The 14885-nt window shown below is 51.2% G+C and overlaps 1 protein-coding gene across 2 annotated transcripts; it reads left to right on the top strand.

The window, feature by feature from the left end:
• Positions 1 to 1257: 1257 nt before the first annotated feature.
• LOC310752717 (uncharacterized protein) lies at positions 1258 to 14131 on the top strand. Of its 2 annotated transcripts, none has more exons than XM_083593642.1 (2): positions 1258 to 1568; positions 11733 to 14131. In XM_083593642.1, exon 2 carries the CDS (start codon positions 12230 to 12232, stop codon positions 13586 to 13588), a length of 1359 nt encoding a protein of 452 aa, XP_083449768.1. In that variant the 5' UTR covers positions 1258 to 1568; positions 11733 to 12229; the 3' UTR covers positions 13589 to 14131. The 2 variants fall into 2 exon arrangements, with proteins under 2 accessions (XP_083449768.1, XP_083449769.1); XM_083593643.1 differs by lacking the exon at positions 1258 to 1568 and adding an exon at positions 5183 to 5315.
• The last annotated feature ends 754 nt before the right edge of the window (positions 14132 to 14885 follow it).

The following is a 14885-nucleotide window of genomic DNA, read 5'->3' as shown; positions in this document are numbered from 1 at the left end:
CAGGGAAGGTTTCCTAAGGAGTGGTTTTACCACTGGCTCCTTCAAACAGGCAGGGACTGCCCCCTTTTGTTAAGAGGCATTGATCACCTCCCTGGCCCAACCAACTGCTCCCTCCCTGCTGGTTTTGATCAGCCAAGAGGGGCAAGGGTCCAGGGTGCAAGCGGTTTCCCTGACCGATCCGAGCACCTTGTCCACATCCTCAAGCCTTACCAACTGAAACTCATCCAACACAACAGGACTAGACTGTACTCTGGTCACCCCATGAGATTCATCTGCTATAACAGTAGAGTCAAGGTCTTGGTGGATGCAATTTTATCCTCAAAATATTTTGCAAACAAGTCACAGCGAACGACTGTTGGTTCTACCACCTGCTTTGGGCCAGCCTGTAAAAGGCCCTGAATAACACGAAAAGCTCTGCCATACAGTGGTACCTCAGGTTAAGTACTTAATTAGTTCCAGAGGTCTGTTCTTAACCTGAAACTGTTCTTAACCTGAAGCACCACTTTAGCTAATGGGGCCTCCTGCTGCCGTTGCGCCACTGGAGCACGATTTCTGTTCTCATCCTGAAGCAAAGTTCTTAACCCGAGGTACTATTTCTGGGTTAGCGGAGTCTGTAACCTGAAGCGTATGTAACCTGAAGCGTATGTAACCTGAGGTACCACTGTAATGAGGATGCAATGGAGACAGCAAACTATGCCTTCTTTGCTGCCTTCACTGCCCCTGGGTAGGCTTTACAATGAGCCCTTACCGGTGTTTGGTTGCATATATTCGGATCTTTCCTCCATTTGCGAGGAAAGCCAGGGTGGCATAGGAGCTGGAGCACTGAACTCAGGGGACTCGGGTTCAAATCCCGAGTGGTGTCCGACCTTAGGCCTAATCTACTCCTCGAGAGCTGTTGTCAGGATGAAATGGGCGAAGAGGATCCTGTACACCTCCTTGCGCTGCTGAAAGATGGTAGAAAAATATAATGGAAAAAGAAGGCGGCCCAAGGGCATACGCAGAGTGCACCTCTCTCTGCACCGAAGAATTACAGAGCTCTTCGCACACAAATAGGATTCGTTCCCCCCACCCCACCCCCCAAAACCCCCCCAGAGCCGGAGCGGTTTTGCATGGGAAAATCCTCGGAGCAAGGCGGCCCTTTATTCTTTCGCTCGTTCGCACGCGCGCCGATGGGGTTGCGCCCGCCTTCGGCCACCCGGCCGCGCATCTTCCGCGGGGGCCGCCCGCGGGCGGGCTCCGTCCGGCCCTTCCGCCCCCCGCCTCCCGCGTGGCTCTGCTCGTCGGGCTCCGGCCCAGCCTCTCTCTCTCTCTCGCTGGCTGGCTGGCTGCCCCCGCCCCGCTTCCCTTCCTCCCTGCCTTCCCTTCCCCCGTTTTGTTTTGTGCGGCGACTCCGGGAGCGTGACGGAGGAGGCGCTCAGAGCAGCGCTTATGCAACCGGCTGACCTACTAACACACATTCGCCGGGCGAAGGAAGGAGGGCGGCGGCGACGCTGGGCGAGGAGGCAGGCGCTTGGCGGGGCGAGAGGAGCGCGACGGATCCCTGGACGCGGCCGCTTCTTCCCAAAGAGGTACCGGGGCTCGGGGCGCGTCTGCGATTGCGGGATCCGGGGCGCGGAGCTCCCGCCCCTCCCCCGGCCAGGGCGGCGGCGGCGGCGGCTCTTGGGTCTCTGCTCGCCGGGCAGAGAGAGAGAGAGAGAGTGGCGGCGGGTGCATGTGCGTGCGCGCTTTGTTTGTGGGAACGGTGTCTTGCGTGCAGCGAGCATGTGCAGCTTTGTTTTGGGGGCTGCGTTTTTGTGCGTATGTGCCCGGCAGCCCGCCTGCTCCCTGCTCAAAGCAAAGCAAAGCAAAAGCTCGCGAGGACGCACAATGCAGCCGGAGAAGTTCTCCTGCACAGCCACTCGCGTTCTTGGTGTGAAGTGGAGCCGGGGGCGGCGCGGGAAAGATCCGCTTGCGCGCAACTCCCCCGGCTGGACTGTGCGCACACGCGCGCCCCGGCTCGCGCGCGGAACAACATTAGCAAGCCTGCGAGTGGGCCTCCTCTCTTGCCCAGCCTGACCTACTTTTTGGGGGGGTGGGGAAGGGCGTGAGGGTTTTGTGTGTCTGTGCGAGGCAGCCAAGAACCCTTTGACATGAAAGAAATGAGATTGGGGGAAGCTTGCTTTCGGGAGAAGAAAGGTTTATTACCAGAGCCGGGAAGACGTCATGGTGTGTTTTTGCTTGTTGCTGCTGTTCCAGTAAAATAATTTGGGCATTCTGATGCACACGGGTTAAACTTGCACGGGTTTGTTTGCAGCTGAGCTTCCCGCCTCAAAATATAGTGGAGTGCCTCTGAGCATGTGCAGGTTCGCTGTGCCACACTGTTGAGCAAGCATAGAGCGATGCATGGCACCCGCGTGAAAGTGGGAGGGAAGAAGCTGTTTAAGGCGTGTCTAGCTGAAGAGAGTCACTTCCAAACAAACTAGAGCTCTCTCTCTCTCTCCAAATGAAGTCCTCTACCTGACCACAGGAATGTGGGTAAGGAAGTGTGTAATCTGGGGACTGGTTAACACAGCACAGTCAATTTCTCTCCCGAACCCCCCCTCCAGTATTTAAACTTGCCACTTGCACAACTCTGTACCCACACAAACAAAACCTTGCACCCTCTGTTCTGCAGGGGTTGGGCAGAAAGAAGGTTGGTTGACCGTCCCCCTGGCCATATGATGGGACAGCGACTTGTCCTTGCTTGTTACAGAGATTCTTGCCAAAAATAAGGAACTAGGTGATCTAGAAGTGCACTCCTTATCTTGTAACACAGATCACTTATGGCTTCACTGCAAGGTGATATTGAGCACGCTCTCTTGCTTTCTAAACTTAAAAATACAAAAGTGGACTCCAGGGATTTTAGTTAAAGAGAGAAAACCACACAGGGCTGATTACCTCTTCGTTGTCGTCTATGTATACTCTGCTAAAATTAAATTTCCGCATCCAGGTAAATCTAGATTCTGCACTGGGGGAATTCTGCATCTTGGAGGATTGTTGAAAGTACAGTGGTACCTCGGGTTAAGTACTTAATTCGTTCCGGAGGTCCGTTCTTAACCTGAAACCGTTCTTAACCTGAAGCACCACTTTAGCTAATGGGGCCTCGTGCTGCTGCCGTGCAATTTCTGTTCTTATCCTGAAGCAAAGTTCTTAACCTGAATCACTATTTCTGGGTTAGCGGACTGTGTAACCTATGTAGACCTGAAGTGTATGTAACCCAAGGTACCACTGTATGTAACTCAAGCAAACCTCTAACATCCTGGAGGGATTTCCATCCCTGCTGTACATCTTGCCTAGGTCAGACTCTTATTTAGGACTAAATAGTGTTCAAAAGGCAGCGTATCAGCTTTTGAGTTACACAACATGTTGCTTAGACTAGATGGTGATTTTCCTTCCTTTCAAAAAGAGGAAAGAATATTTTTCTGTTCATCTTCTCCACAAGTAGAAGTACTATTTCCTTTTAAAACACTTTCTTAACTATCCAGTCACAGGAAGAGTTGTGTGTAACTCAAAAGCTCACACGTTGCATTAGAAACACTGATTGTGTAATGGACAGTATTTTCTCTGATTGTGATCTTTGCTCTGCCAGGCTGAGAGGGTCAGCTGATCTTAAAGTACAGCAAATTACTATTAAGAATGCACTCGCAATCCTCTTCCCACACAAAGATAAACACACCGCCTGCAGATGTGTGTTCATGTGCATTCACAAGTACAAATGGATAAATATATTTAAGGGTTTGAGATGGGAGTTTGTGGATAGGAATGACAAAATCACCCTATTTACCCCATCTTAATTAATAGCTACCACCTAGATCCATGCTAACCTTCACTGCTGTAGCTTATCACCCCCTCCTTTCCTTTAAAGCATGTACTGAAAGTTTATAAAAAGGCCATAGCCATCCTGATTTCATAGAAGCACAGAATTGTAGAGTTGGGAGGGACCCAGCGGATCATCTAATTCAGTTCCCAGCAATGCAATAATTTTGAGCATGGCAATATCTAAGGTGTCCCTCCTCCAAAGCGCTCAGGACACCCTCACCACAACCACCTTGTAAGGTAGGCTGAGTGTGCATCTGGCCTGAGATCACTCTGTGAGTAGGATTTGACCGAGGTTTTGGCAACCTGCGTCTGCCACTATCCTGCTGAGGGCTCTCTAATCCAGGTCAAGTGAAACCTTGATCACATAACCTGGGTGGAGTTGGCTGGCTAGTTAGAGTTGGTAAGAAGCGCTCAGGGCTGCTGAGTGGAACCTTCAATTCTCTGGGTGGAGTCACAGTGCAAACAGCATCAGTTGTGTACGTTCCATTTGCAGGATATACAGTGGTACCTCGGGTTACATACGCTTCAGGTTACAGACTCCGCTAACCCAGAAATAGTGCATCGGGTTAAGAACTTTGCTTCAGGATGAGAACAGAAATCGTGCTCTGGCGACGCGGCAGCAGCGGGAGGCCCCATTAGCTAAAGTGGTGCTTCAGGTTAAGAACAGTTTCAGGTTAAGAACGGACCTCTGGAACGAATTAAGTACTTACCCTGAGGTACCACTGTACTTGCTTCCTTTCTTGTGCTTTGAGGGATTGACAAAGGAATCGGAGAGGTGTTTGGGCTGTCAAACCGCTAGATTTACCCATCTCCCTGCAACACACTGAGACTGAAGATTTCTTCAGTCTCTTGTTTCTTGTTCTCTGACCACTAGTCACCACTCCCCACCCAGAACTCAGACTCGGAGCAAAGCATTCCTGCTCCCATCCTCCTTTACCACACCCTGTGCTGCTCCCCCCCCCAGTGCCCTAAACATCAAGGCATCGGTTGGTTTCCAGAGCCAAACGCAATTACAGGCATCCTGAGTCATTTCAACAGCTATGCAAAACTTGTAACCCCAGTCGTGGCCAAGAGCTTAGGCTCCTGGGAGGAGATCAGTATGTTCCTTAGCAATGGAAACTCTGGACAAAGTCTAAGCAAGAGAGAGAGAGAGTGTACGTACGTGCTGTTGTGTAGCACGGAATGGCTTGCTTGCTGCCACATGCAAAGCCTCGCCCCAGAGTTGAGCAATCTTTGCTTTAGAAAGCCTTTCTGCACCCTTGAGGAGGCTCGGCAGGCCAAACACTCGCATTCAGAGCAGCAAGGGGGAGGCGTCCGGAGGGAGGTGGGGATGGCAAAGTCAGTTGTGAAATCGGAGAGGTTGGTGGCCAGTCAGCCACAGAGCAGAGCTTGGCTCTTGAGGTTGCCCGTAGGAAGAGCTGCTGTTTCACTGGCCCCTGCTTCTGTACGTCTAGCAGCAGCTTGAGCTCCAGACACCAGTAAGTGATAAATCACCGCCTGGTGTGGACAGAGCTTTGCCTGCTAATGTTTACAGAGCAAAACTCATTTTAAAAAGCTCAGAAGCTTGTCCAGGCTGCCTTTCTCTTGCCCCCTGCTTATTTGGCAACCCACACCTTCTCCTCCACGGGCTGGAGCTGGTGGCAGTTGTGGCCCATCACTTCAGGAGAGCCCCAGTTGGGCAAGGCCTGGTTGCTGCTGGGGCGGCTTGTGTCTGACTCTGCGGCCATTTGCAGGGTGCACCTGCTGCTGAGCGAGCACCTCTTGTGACAGTCTCTTCCCCTTTGCCCTTTGGGGTTCTGCTGTAGGGAACCTCAAAGCGTGTCTTGACCTACTTAGCCCTAACCACTACCTTTATTTGTTAATCATATTTGCATTGCACCTTTCAGAGGCCCAGAGTGATGTTTGTGTGGTGTGTGTGTATGTCCTGTTTTAACTCGCCACGATCTGATGAAGGCCACTCAATGCCTGGAGGGCAGTGTGAATCCATGCTCCCCAGTCCATGCTCAGTACTTGATCCGTTCGGTGTCTGGGGTGGAAATTAATCATGGCCTAGGAGTGCCACTACGGTTGCCATACTTCCGGAATTTTCTGGACATAGCCAGTATTCAGCATCTGAGGAGCGAAAATCACTGAAATATCCATGAAAATCTGGATGCATGGCAGCCCATGTCTCTTTTTTGTTGAGATCAACAACTTTGGCCAAAAAAAAGCTCAGCAACTTTTGTGCCCAGACTTTCACTTTTTTAAATATAGCAACCCTAAGGACAACCTTCTTCACAAGCTTACTCTTTAGCCTGTTTTTCCACCTGTTTTATTTCTATGTGTCAGGCTAGCTAATGGATCTGTGGGTTAAACCACAGAGCCTAGGACTTGCCGATCAGAAGGTCGGCGGTTCGAATCCCCGTGATTGGGTGAGCTCCCGTTGCTCGGTCCCAGCTCCTGCCAACCTAGAAGTTTGAAAGCACGTCAAAGTGCAAGTAGATAAATAGGTACTGCTCCGGCGGGAAGGTAAACAGCGTTTCTGTGTGCTGCTCTGGTTCGCCAGAAGCGGCTTAGTCATGCTGGTCACATGACTCGGAAGCTGTATGCTGGCTCCCTCGGCCAATAAAGTGAGATGAGCGCCGCAACCCCAGAGTTGGTCATGACTGGACCTAATGGTCAGGGGTTCCTTTACCTTTACCTAGCTAAGACCCCAGAGCTCTCCCTCCACCGGCCAAAAGTGAAACCTGTAGCTTGATCTTTTCCTGACACCCCCCTCCCTTGTTGATGTTAAATAGTGAGATTTTCCACTTTACAACATCGTCATCTCCCCCACCCCACTGCACTGTCCCTGCAGCCCCATATTGTGTGATTGCCGCCTTTGTCTCTGTGCGTTTAACACATTGCCAGATGGGCAAAACATCAACAGGTACATTTCCCCCTATCGCTGTATTTTAAGGTATGCCTGCTAAATTTCTGCCTGCCGTGCTGCTTACATAATGCCTCGTGGGGGGGGTGAGGTGGCAATCCTAGCGTGTGTGTTTAGAGATTTGATTATGCAGAATATTGCCTAGTGATGAGGAAGGGAAAGGGGAGGAGGAAGAAGAATTAGAGTGGCTCATCTCCAACCCGGAGAGGAACAGAACATTCCTGCTTGGAAAGCAGACACTGTCATGTAATGTTACATCATTAAGCGGTTGTGGGAAGCCCTGCAGGGAGGGAGCAGAGAGGAGGGGATCTCATTTTGGAAGCTGCTAGTCATAGGGCTAAGCAAAGGGAAGAACCTGCAGAGCAAACAATATCAATCACCTAAGGAAGAAGACTTGGGAAGGGTTATCTGCCACGGGCAGTCCAAAGTTACTCTGGAAATCTATGACTGAAGACAAGAATGGGGAATGTTGCTCCTGCCCCGGCTTGTCCTGTTTTATGGAGATGAAGTAGGAAAACCTAAGCTGCTGAATTTGTGTTGTGTTGTGCTGCTCTTAAAGGCTGACACAAGGTGAGGAAGTTGGTGGCTGACACAGCAGCTGTCAGAGCAGCTTCCCATTACCTCTGCTTGCAATTCCCCCTCTTCCTATCTGCTAACTGAGGATAAGCTTCACGGTGGAAGATGAAGGGCAGATAATTGCTCCTGAACCAGCCTTCTCAGGAAGACATAAAGTGGTGGCAAAAGGCCATTAAGTAATTAATTCTAGGCCTTAATTGACATGAACAACGAGTAAATCACCGGGCCCGGATGGCATCCATCTGAGAGTTCCCCAGGAACCCAAATATGAAATTGTTGGTCTTTCACCAAAAAGAGGTAGCTTGTCCTTAATATCAGCCTCCAAGTTTTAGGATTGGAAAGAGACCAATGCAATACCATTTTTGAAAAAAAAGGGATGGGGGTTCTGGCAAACTGCAGGCTGGCTAGTTTAACATGTGTTCCAGGAAACTTGTGAAAAACTAGTACTCATCCAGGAAAGACAGTCAGACCGTCATATATTCTGAAAGGCCTCAGCTCCTGTGGATCGCTAAGATTTGGCATCCCCTTCCATTAAATTTGGCAACGTAACATCCTGTAAATCTTATCCGCACTTTCCCTGAAATTGAATCCTGTAACACTGAATTTGGGAGGCTGCGTTCTAAGTGGTGTGCAAACTTGCTTACTTGTGTGTCTGCATTGATTACTGCTCCTTCTCTTCACGTTGTGCGTTTTGTCGTCTAGTAGAGGAGAAACAAGAGCCCTTTACTTCTCCTGTTCTGATCCAGAATATTTTTCATTGCAAGCCCCCCCTTTCCCTCTGAGCTGGACCATCTCAGTTCCTTAAGGCTCAACCTCTTATCTGAAGGTTGCAACCTTTATTAAGCTGGAAGCCATTTCTCTCTAGCCTCAGATACGTGTGACATGACTTTGGCTATTTGCGAGTGGCAAAGCACTCTGCCCATGCTCAGATGCACTTTCGAGTTAATTTGCTTGTTTGTTTCTGATCTTCTACTTTTTATCCGTGTCAAATGAATCTGCATTTAAAAGTTTTATTTGGTTTTATTCCAGAAGTATTCCAGCACATCTCGCCATAAGTCAAGGGCTCTGGCTGTGTATCCATCCTGGGATATGACCTCCTTTGCAGGCTGTAAGCCTCGCTGCCCCAGGGAGGTGACACAGACTGGGAAGTAGGTCATGCCTCTGTTCATGCCCCAGCTCGCTGCATCCTGGTTGCACACACCCAGCCCATCCTGCTGGCAGCTCCACGTGCCACCAAGACATGAGGCCAGAGCCCATAGGCGGGTCAGGGTGTGGGGTTTGGGTTGTTTAGCTGGAAAATTATTTTCTTGACTTGACCCAGAATGAGAAATAAATGCATGGGTCAAGGAAAGAGTTGAAGGAGAAGATGTGGCCGGGAACAACTAGGGTGAAGAAAGTAGTGCAGGAAGCTCAACAGATTTCAGCGCAAAATAGAAATGTAGAGTTGGAATGGGACCCAAGGGTCATCTAGTCAAACCCCCTGCAGGAATCCTTTTGCACAACGTGAGGTTCAAACCCATAACCCTGAGATTAAGAGTCTCATACTCTACCAGCTGCACATTAGCATTTGCATCCTTTCAGCTGGATAGTGTTTGTTTGTTTTTTTAAAGCATTTTTGCCCTGTTCTTTCAGCTGGAAAGGCCCCTAGAGTGACTTAACTACAATCAGTAGCAAGACAGCCCCTGGCCTCAGGTTTATATTCCAAAAGACATGACACACAAGGAAAAAGGGATGGGGAGGGAGGAGGGGGAAAGCAAGCTCAGGCACCCAGGTATAGTTATTGCGCCAACCAGCTGGGATGAAAACAGGCAAAATAACATCTGAAAACCCTGGCTCCAAACTCCCATCATTTAGGCAAACACGTCCTAATTTATATAGTCCCATAGGAAGCTGCCTTATACAAAGTCAGACCGTTGTCTGCACTGTCTTGCAAAGGCCCTCCTGTGTTTCAGGCAGGGGTCTAATAATAATAATAATAATAATAATAATAATAATAATAATAAGAATAAGAATTTATATACCACCCTATACCTGGAGGTCTCAGGGCGGTTCACCGAATCAAATCAAAATATAAAACCAAAAAATACATAATCAAAATAAAAACAACAACCTAATAGCGCCCCCCCCAAAACCCCCACCACATTTTAATTGGCAGGTATATAGTGCCTGCAGTACCATTAGCAACAAGGCACACTGACACTCATTTGGTCTGCAGTTGGGGTGGTAAGATTTGGTGACGAGCTGCATAGCAGAGTTTCATATCTGATCGTCAAGGGATCTTGCGGCTTTGGATTGTGTCATATTTTCCATTTATTTTTGAAGGGAGGGGGAGAATAATAGAGATCTGGTTTTTTTAAAAAAATACTCTTTTTAGCACAAATTGCTTTTATGAAATATGAAACACCCCCACTTAATGTTTCTCCCCCCCCCCCATGGTTTGGCCAGTGAATTCTAGTTCCTTCCAGTCTGTTCATATGAAACAAATAAAGCTTTTTCCTTAAAAGAAAAAGAAGAATGTTTACACAGCGCCCTGCCTAAGCGATGGTGCTCCCATTGCTTCCTCTGTAAAAAATTATGCGTGTCAGAAAAAAAGTTGTGCTTCATTAAAGAAGCCCAGAGCAGCAGCCAAATGAGCAAACCACGTCTGGGGTGTGTGCCCTGGTGGGATATTCTCCCCAGCCCCAGCTGTGGGCAAATGGCACAGCAACATGCCAGTCACATTGAAGGCTGCCCTGGACAATGCCCTAGTTGTTTGCAGCCTCCTGCTGCTGCAGCTCCACGTAATATCTCCCCCTGCCTCCCTGCCTCTATTGTTTCTTTGTGCAGAAACAGTTTCTAGGCCAGTAGGTTGTTGGCGCTGTGCCTGTGCTCTCTTTCTGGAGCTGTTGTGCAATCCATAATCATCAGACCTGTTTTGACTGCTTGGCTTGATAAATATTCAGTGTTTACTGACCTATATTCCTGCTGCTTGTGCCTGATGCGCGTAGATCACATGCAAAGGGAAAGAAGAGGGGGGAAGAGCGCCACCGCCATGGGGGAGCGTGCCACTACGTACACATGGCCCTGGCTTTCTCAGGGGAGGGGAGCTGGAGCATTCCTCTGTATGTGTCATGGTGTCCAGGAGGAGTGGCGGCATCGCTTTTCCTTATACAACCTCCTTTGCCTGGTGGCCTGAGTCAAAACGGGACCAGGCAACTGCTTGCCTTGGATCCATAGGTTTCGCAGATCGTATTCCCAACCTGGCACCCTTCATCACACACTCAAACACAGTAAGCCCTACAGCCAGAGCTTGGATGAGGTTGTGCGAGAGAGAGAGAAATGGGATTAGTTTTCCTGTGAGAGGGGAAAGAGAAAGCTCTTCTCAAGGTTTGCAAAATAACAGGCAGCTGTGCATGGACATGTTTGGGGATGGCATTGGAGTAAATGGAATACATTCCCTAGTTGTTGTTGTTTAGTCGTTTAGTCATGTCCGACTCTTCGTGACCCCCTGGACCAGAGCACGCCAGGCACTCCTGTCTTCCACTGCCTCCCGCAGTTTGGTCAAACTCATGCTGGTAGCTTCGAGAACACCATCCAACCATCTCGTCCTCTGTCATCCCCTTCTCCTTGTGCCCTCCATCTTTCCCAACATCAGGGTCTTTTCCAGGGAGTCTTCTCTTCTCATGAGGTGGCCAAAATATTGGAGTCTCAGCTTCAGGATCTGTCCTTCCAGTGAGCACTCAGGGCTGATTTCCTTAAGAATGAGAGGTTTGATCTTCTTGCAGTCCATGGGACTCTCAAGAGTCTCCTCCAGCACCATAATTCAAAAGCATCAATTCTTCGGCGATCAGCCTTCTTTATGGTTCAGCTCTCACTTCCATACATCACTACTGGGAAAACCATAGCTTTAAATATACCCTAAATCCAGGTTGCAACCATTTCCTTGCTTTAAGGCCCCCCTCTGTGCTGCAAATAGTGTGCATTCAGCTCCCCTTCCTTAGCTTGGAGTGTGCCCTTTATATGTGCCATGCGCCCCTTCTATGTCCAGAAGTCGTTACAATGTGCGGTGCTGCCAGGGGCCCATGTAGCAGAAGACTGGTTTGGGTCGCATGCTTCAAGTAGGTGGGGATATGGTACACAGTGTGCATTGACCAGCAAGCAGAACTTGTGTATGTATATGCATGAAATCCTTTTTTGGGACAGGGTGTTTGGGGGCTCCCCAAAGGGAGTGACCCCCACGCAGGTGTGACCCCACCCACTGTGTGCAAGCACTCATATTTCTGAAGGGAACTGGAATGTGGGGTGTGGCCCTTGTCTGCCAGGGGCTGTGGCACTGCTGCCTGAACCTGCTGGATTATGTAAATGGAGCCTGAGGTGTGTGACAGCACTGGGCAGAGATGTAACACCCTCCTTTTGTGTCCTTCCTCCTTAGGCGTTTCACTCCCTTCTGGGCCTGACGCAGCGGTTGCCACTGATTCCTTCATTTCCCACTGCGCCTGCCAGCCGGTAACATCTCTGCTCCTGCCATCGGCCGGTGTCTGGATTCAAAGCCCCGCAGGTCTTCCAGTGAATCATCTTCCGGATAGCAAAGAGTGACCAGAAAGTCTTCGATTGCCTGGGCCTCCCGCCAAAAGAATTCCTGCTTCTCTGGGTGTCCTGGAAGATGCTCTCCTTGTGCTGGACAGTTCCCTTTGCACCGGTGGGAACTCGGAGCCCGTTTGACTGTTGCAGCTGGAGGACAGCTCAAGGCTATATTGTAAGTAGTGCCTCTGGCAGTACAGTTTGACAACAGCGTTGGGCGTCGGGTTCGGCAAGAAGTGCCCTTTCCAGCTTCAGCAGCAATTGGAGGGTAAACGTCCAAAGGGCAGGCAGGCAGCGAGCACCTGAACGTTTGTGCCAAGGGATCGCCAGACCTCCGCCAGCGACGCCATGGAGAGTCTCAACTCGCCCACGCTGTGCTCGGCAGGGAGCTTCCCTGGATTGCACCAGGACGGCATGATGCAGCGAGCCCGGGCGCTGAAGGGCAAGCCGAGTGCCAACTGCCGACGGAAGCGGGAATTTATCTCTGACGAGAAGAAGGACGCCAGCTACTGGGAAAAGCGCCGGAAGAACAACGAGGCCGCCAAGCGCTCGCGGGAGAAGCGGCGTTTCAACGACTTGGTCCTGGAGAACAGGGTGATGGCGCTGAACGAGGAGAATGTGCGGCTCAAGACAGAGCTCCTGCAGCTCAAGTTGCGCTTCGGCCTCATCAGCACGGCAGCCTTCATGGAGAAGAGCCAGCAGCTGAGCGCCGCCAGCGCCAACGCCATGGCCCACTTCTACGAGAGCAGCGACGGCAGCATGTACTCTGGCAGCTCTTTGTCCCGGGCGCATCACTCGGAGGACTCCTCCGAGACGGAGCAGTCGAGTCGGGACAGCGGCAGTGTGTCCGCAGCCAAGTATTCGTCCCGGGGCTCCCTTTCGGACATGTCGGACGGCTCGTCTCGGGACAGCCCCATGCCGCAGACGCTCGGGGAGGCCCAGGCGGTCAGCCGAGCCTATGGCGAGGCTCCCCCGCAGCACCACCCGGAGCCCAAGACCCCGGTTCCTCGCGGGGTCATCCTCTTCAGCGCCAATGGCTTTACCGCAGTGGCAGCCCCCCAGCCTTTGTTTCCGGAGCGGGAGGAGCGGGCAGGAGGACGCGGTGCTGGCGAGGCCCCCAAAAGCCCCTGCATGGAGCAGGAAGGCCACAGCCAGCGGGAGGAGCTGCCCCCCCACCCAGGGTACTGCACAAAGCCCCCCAGCTACAGCACGCCCAGCGGTTATTTGGAGGGGGATCTGCCCCAAGTGGAGCACATGAGGAAGGCTCAGGAGCCCCAATCCCCCTTTGAGGGCTACAGCAGCGAGGAGAGCGGGGAAGAGCGCAGCTGGGGCGGCTCGCCCGTTCCCTATCCGGGGCCGCTGGATGCCCACCCCGATGTCCGGACAGCAGCTCTCCCTCACAAGCTTCGCCTCAAGTGCAGGGCCCACAGTAGCGGCGTCCAAGAGCTGTTTCCTGGTCCTAGCGCTGTCCCGGCCGGCTGCTGTCAGGAAGCTCCTGTGGCACCGGACTGGGCCGGCGACCGGCCCGAGGAAATGTCGGCCTTGGTGCGGCAAGCGTTGCTCCTCAACGAGCCGCCGGCCACAGGGGGCGCCCTGGAGAGACTTTTGTGCCGCAGCTCTGGCGTCCACTCGGACAACTCGGTGCCCAAGGACCTTGTCAGTCGGTGGGAGGAAGGTTGCCATGACGACGGCCCTCGGGCCACTTGAAGGAGGCTCGGGTGTGGGTAAAAGATGGCGGGCTTTTGTTTTTGAAACTGATCTGGGGTTTTGTATACAAGAGAAATTCTGCACAGCAGGATCAGCCTTGGATTTGGGGAGCGGACGCGGGCCTTCGTCCACTCAGACCCCAGGGCCACAGGATCGAGCAGAGGGGCAGTCATGAGACACGAAGGGATCGTGACCCGGCTGGACTTGAAAGGGGTCTCATGAGAAGGCAGGCTGTGGAGCTACTGAGACCTGGAAGTTGGTGGCCTCCCTGCTTGGATAGGCCAGGGATTCAGCACGTGGAGGGAACCTGTCTCTGAGCTCTGCTGGCTGTCCAGTCAGTCCCTGCAAGGATATTGTTACTTGAGCTGATTTTGGGGCATCGAGATCCACAGAGAAGTTGGCATCTCATCCACCCTTCGCTGGTGCCGAGGCTCCTGGGTAGCTTCAGCTGGCACAGCTGGTGGTTTGCCAGGAACTGCTTGGTTGGACAGAAATATTTGTGATTTTAAATACTAAAATAAATGTGCAGAAAATTTCAAGAAATGCTGAGGAATTGTTGAGTATTACTTGGGAGTGGAAACAGATTAGCATAAAAGGGATGTACGACACTGGTGCCTTATCTTTCAACCAGGGCAGCCAAATGTTGTACAGGAAAGGACTCAAGTGTTTTGTCTGTTTACATATATTTGTACGGTGTGTCACCATCCAACATCCACCAGGTGGCTAAATCCATAGCAATTGTTCAGTGCCCCCCACCCTCCATTGAAGTAGTCAATTTGTCTATCCTAAAAGATGCATATAAGAACAGCATAAGGCCGAGAACTTATTCTTCATAAGCCTGACAGAGTAAGAAAGTCTTAACCTCGTTTCTCAAAATCCAGCAGGAAGTATGAATAGGCCAAAGCTTTTCCCTAGATTGCTGCTGCCACAAAGGGCCCTTCTCCTCGGCTTGAGGTTGGCCCTTTCCAAAGATTCTGCTGTCCAAGGAAGTTCATAAGGGAATTGCTGTGACCCCAATCCATGCGGAATTGTGAAAGTCAGCATTTAACGCAGAAACAGGTAGTCAGGGCAGTTATTTCAGCCCACGTGTTAGGAATCTTGTAGGTACATCTGAGTTCAAAGCCTCATTTGGGAGGGCTTTGCACTGTGTGACTTCAATCATTTCGCCTCCTCTTGGAGGAACCAAAACCACACCTGGCTTTCTCCCTGCCAGTGAGTGTAGGACGGAGATGCTGAAAGCCAGGCCCTATGAATGTTGCTCTCATCAGCCCCCACCAACACGGCCAGTGTGGTCAGG

The sequence above is a fragment of the Podarcis filfolensis genome (assembly GCF_964270895.1).
Source record: "Podarcis filfolensis genome assembly, chromosome: 17".
Lineage (NCBI taxonomy): Eukaryota > Metazoa > Chordata > Lepidosauria > Squamata > Lacertidae > Podarcis > Podarcis filfolensis.
The sequence above is the reverse complement of the archived record's forward strand: the minus strand, read 5'-3'. Positions and strand labels throughout refer to the sequence as shown.

What these genes read in the sequence shown, in the direction of transcription:
- LOC310752717 (XM_083593642.1), top strand. Translation starts at nt 12,230, where the DNA reads ATGGAGAGTCTCAACTCGCCCACGCTGTGCTCGGCAGGGAGCTTCCCT.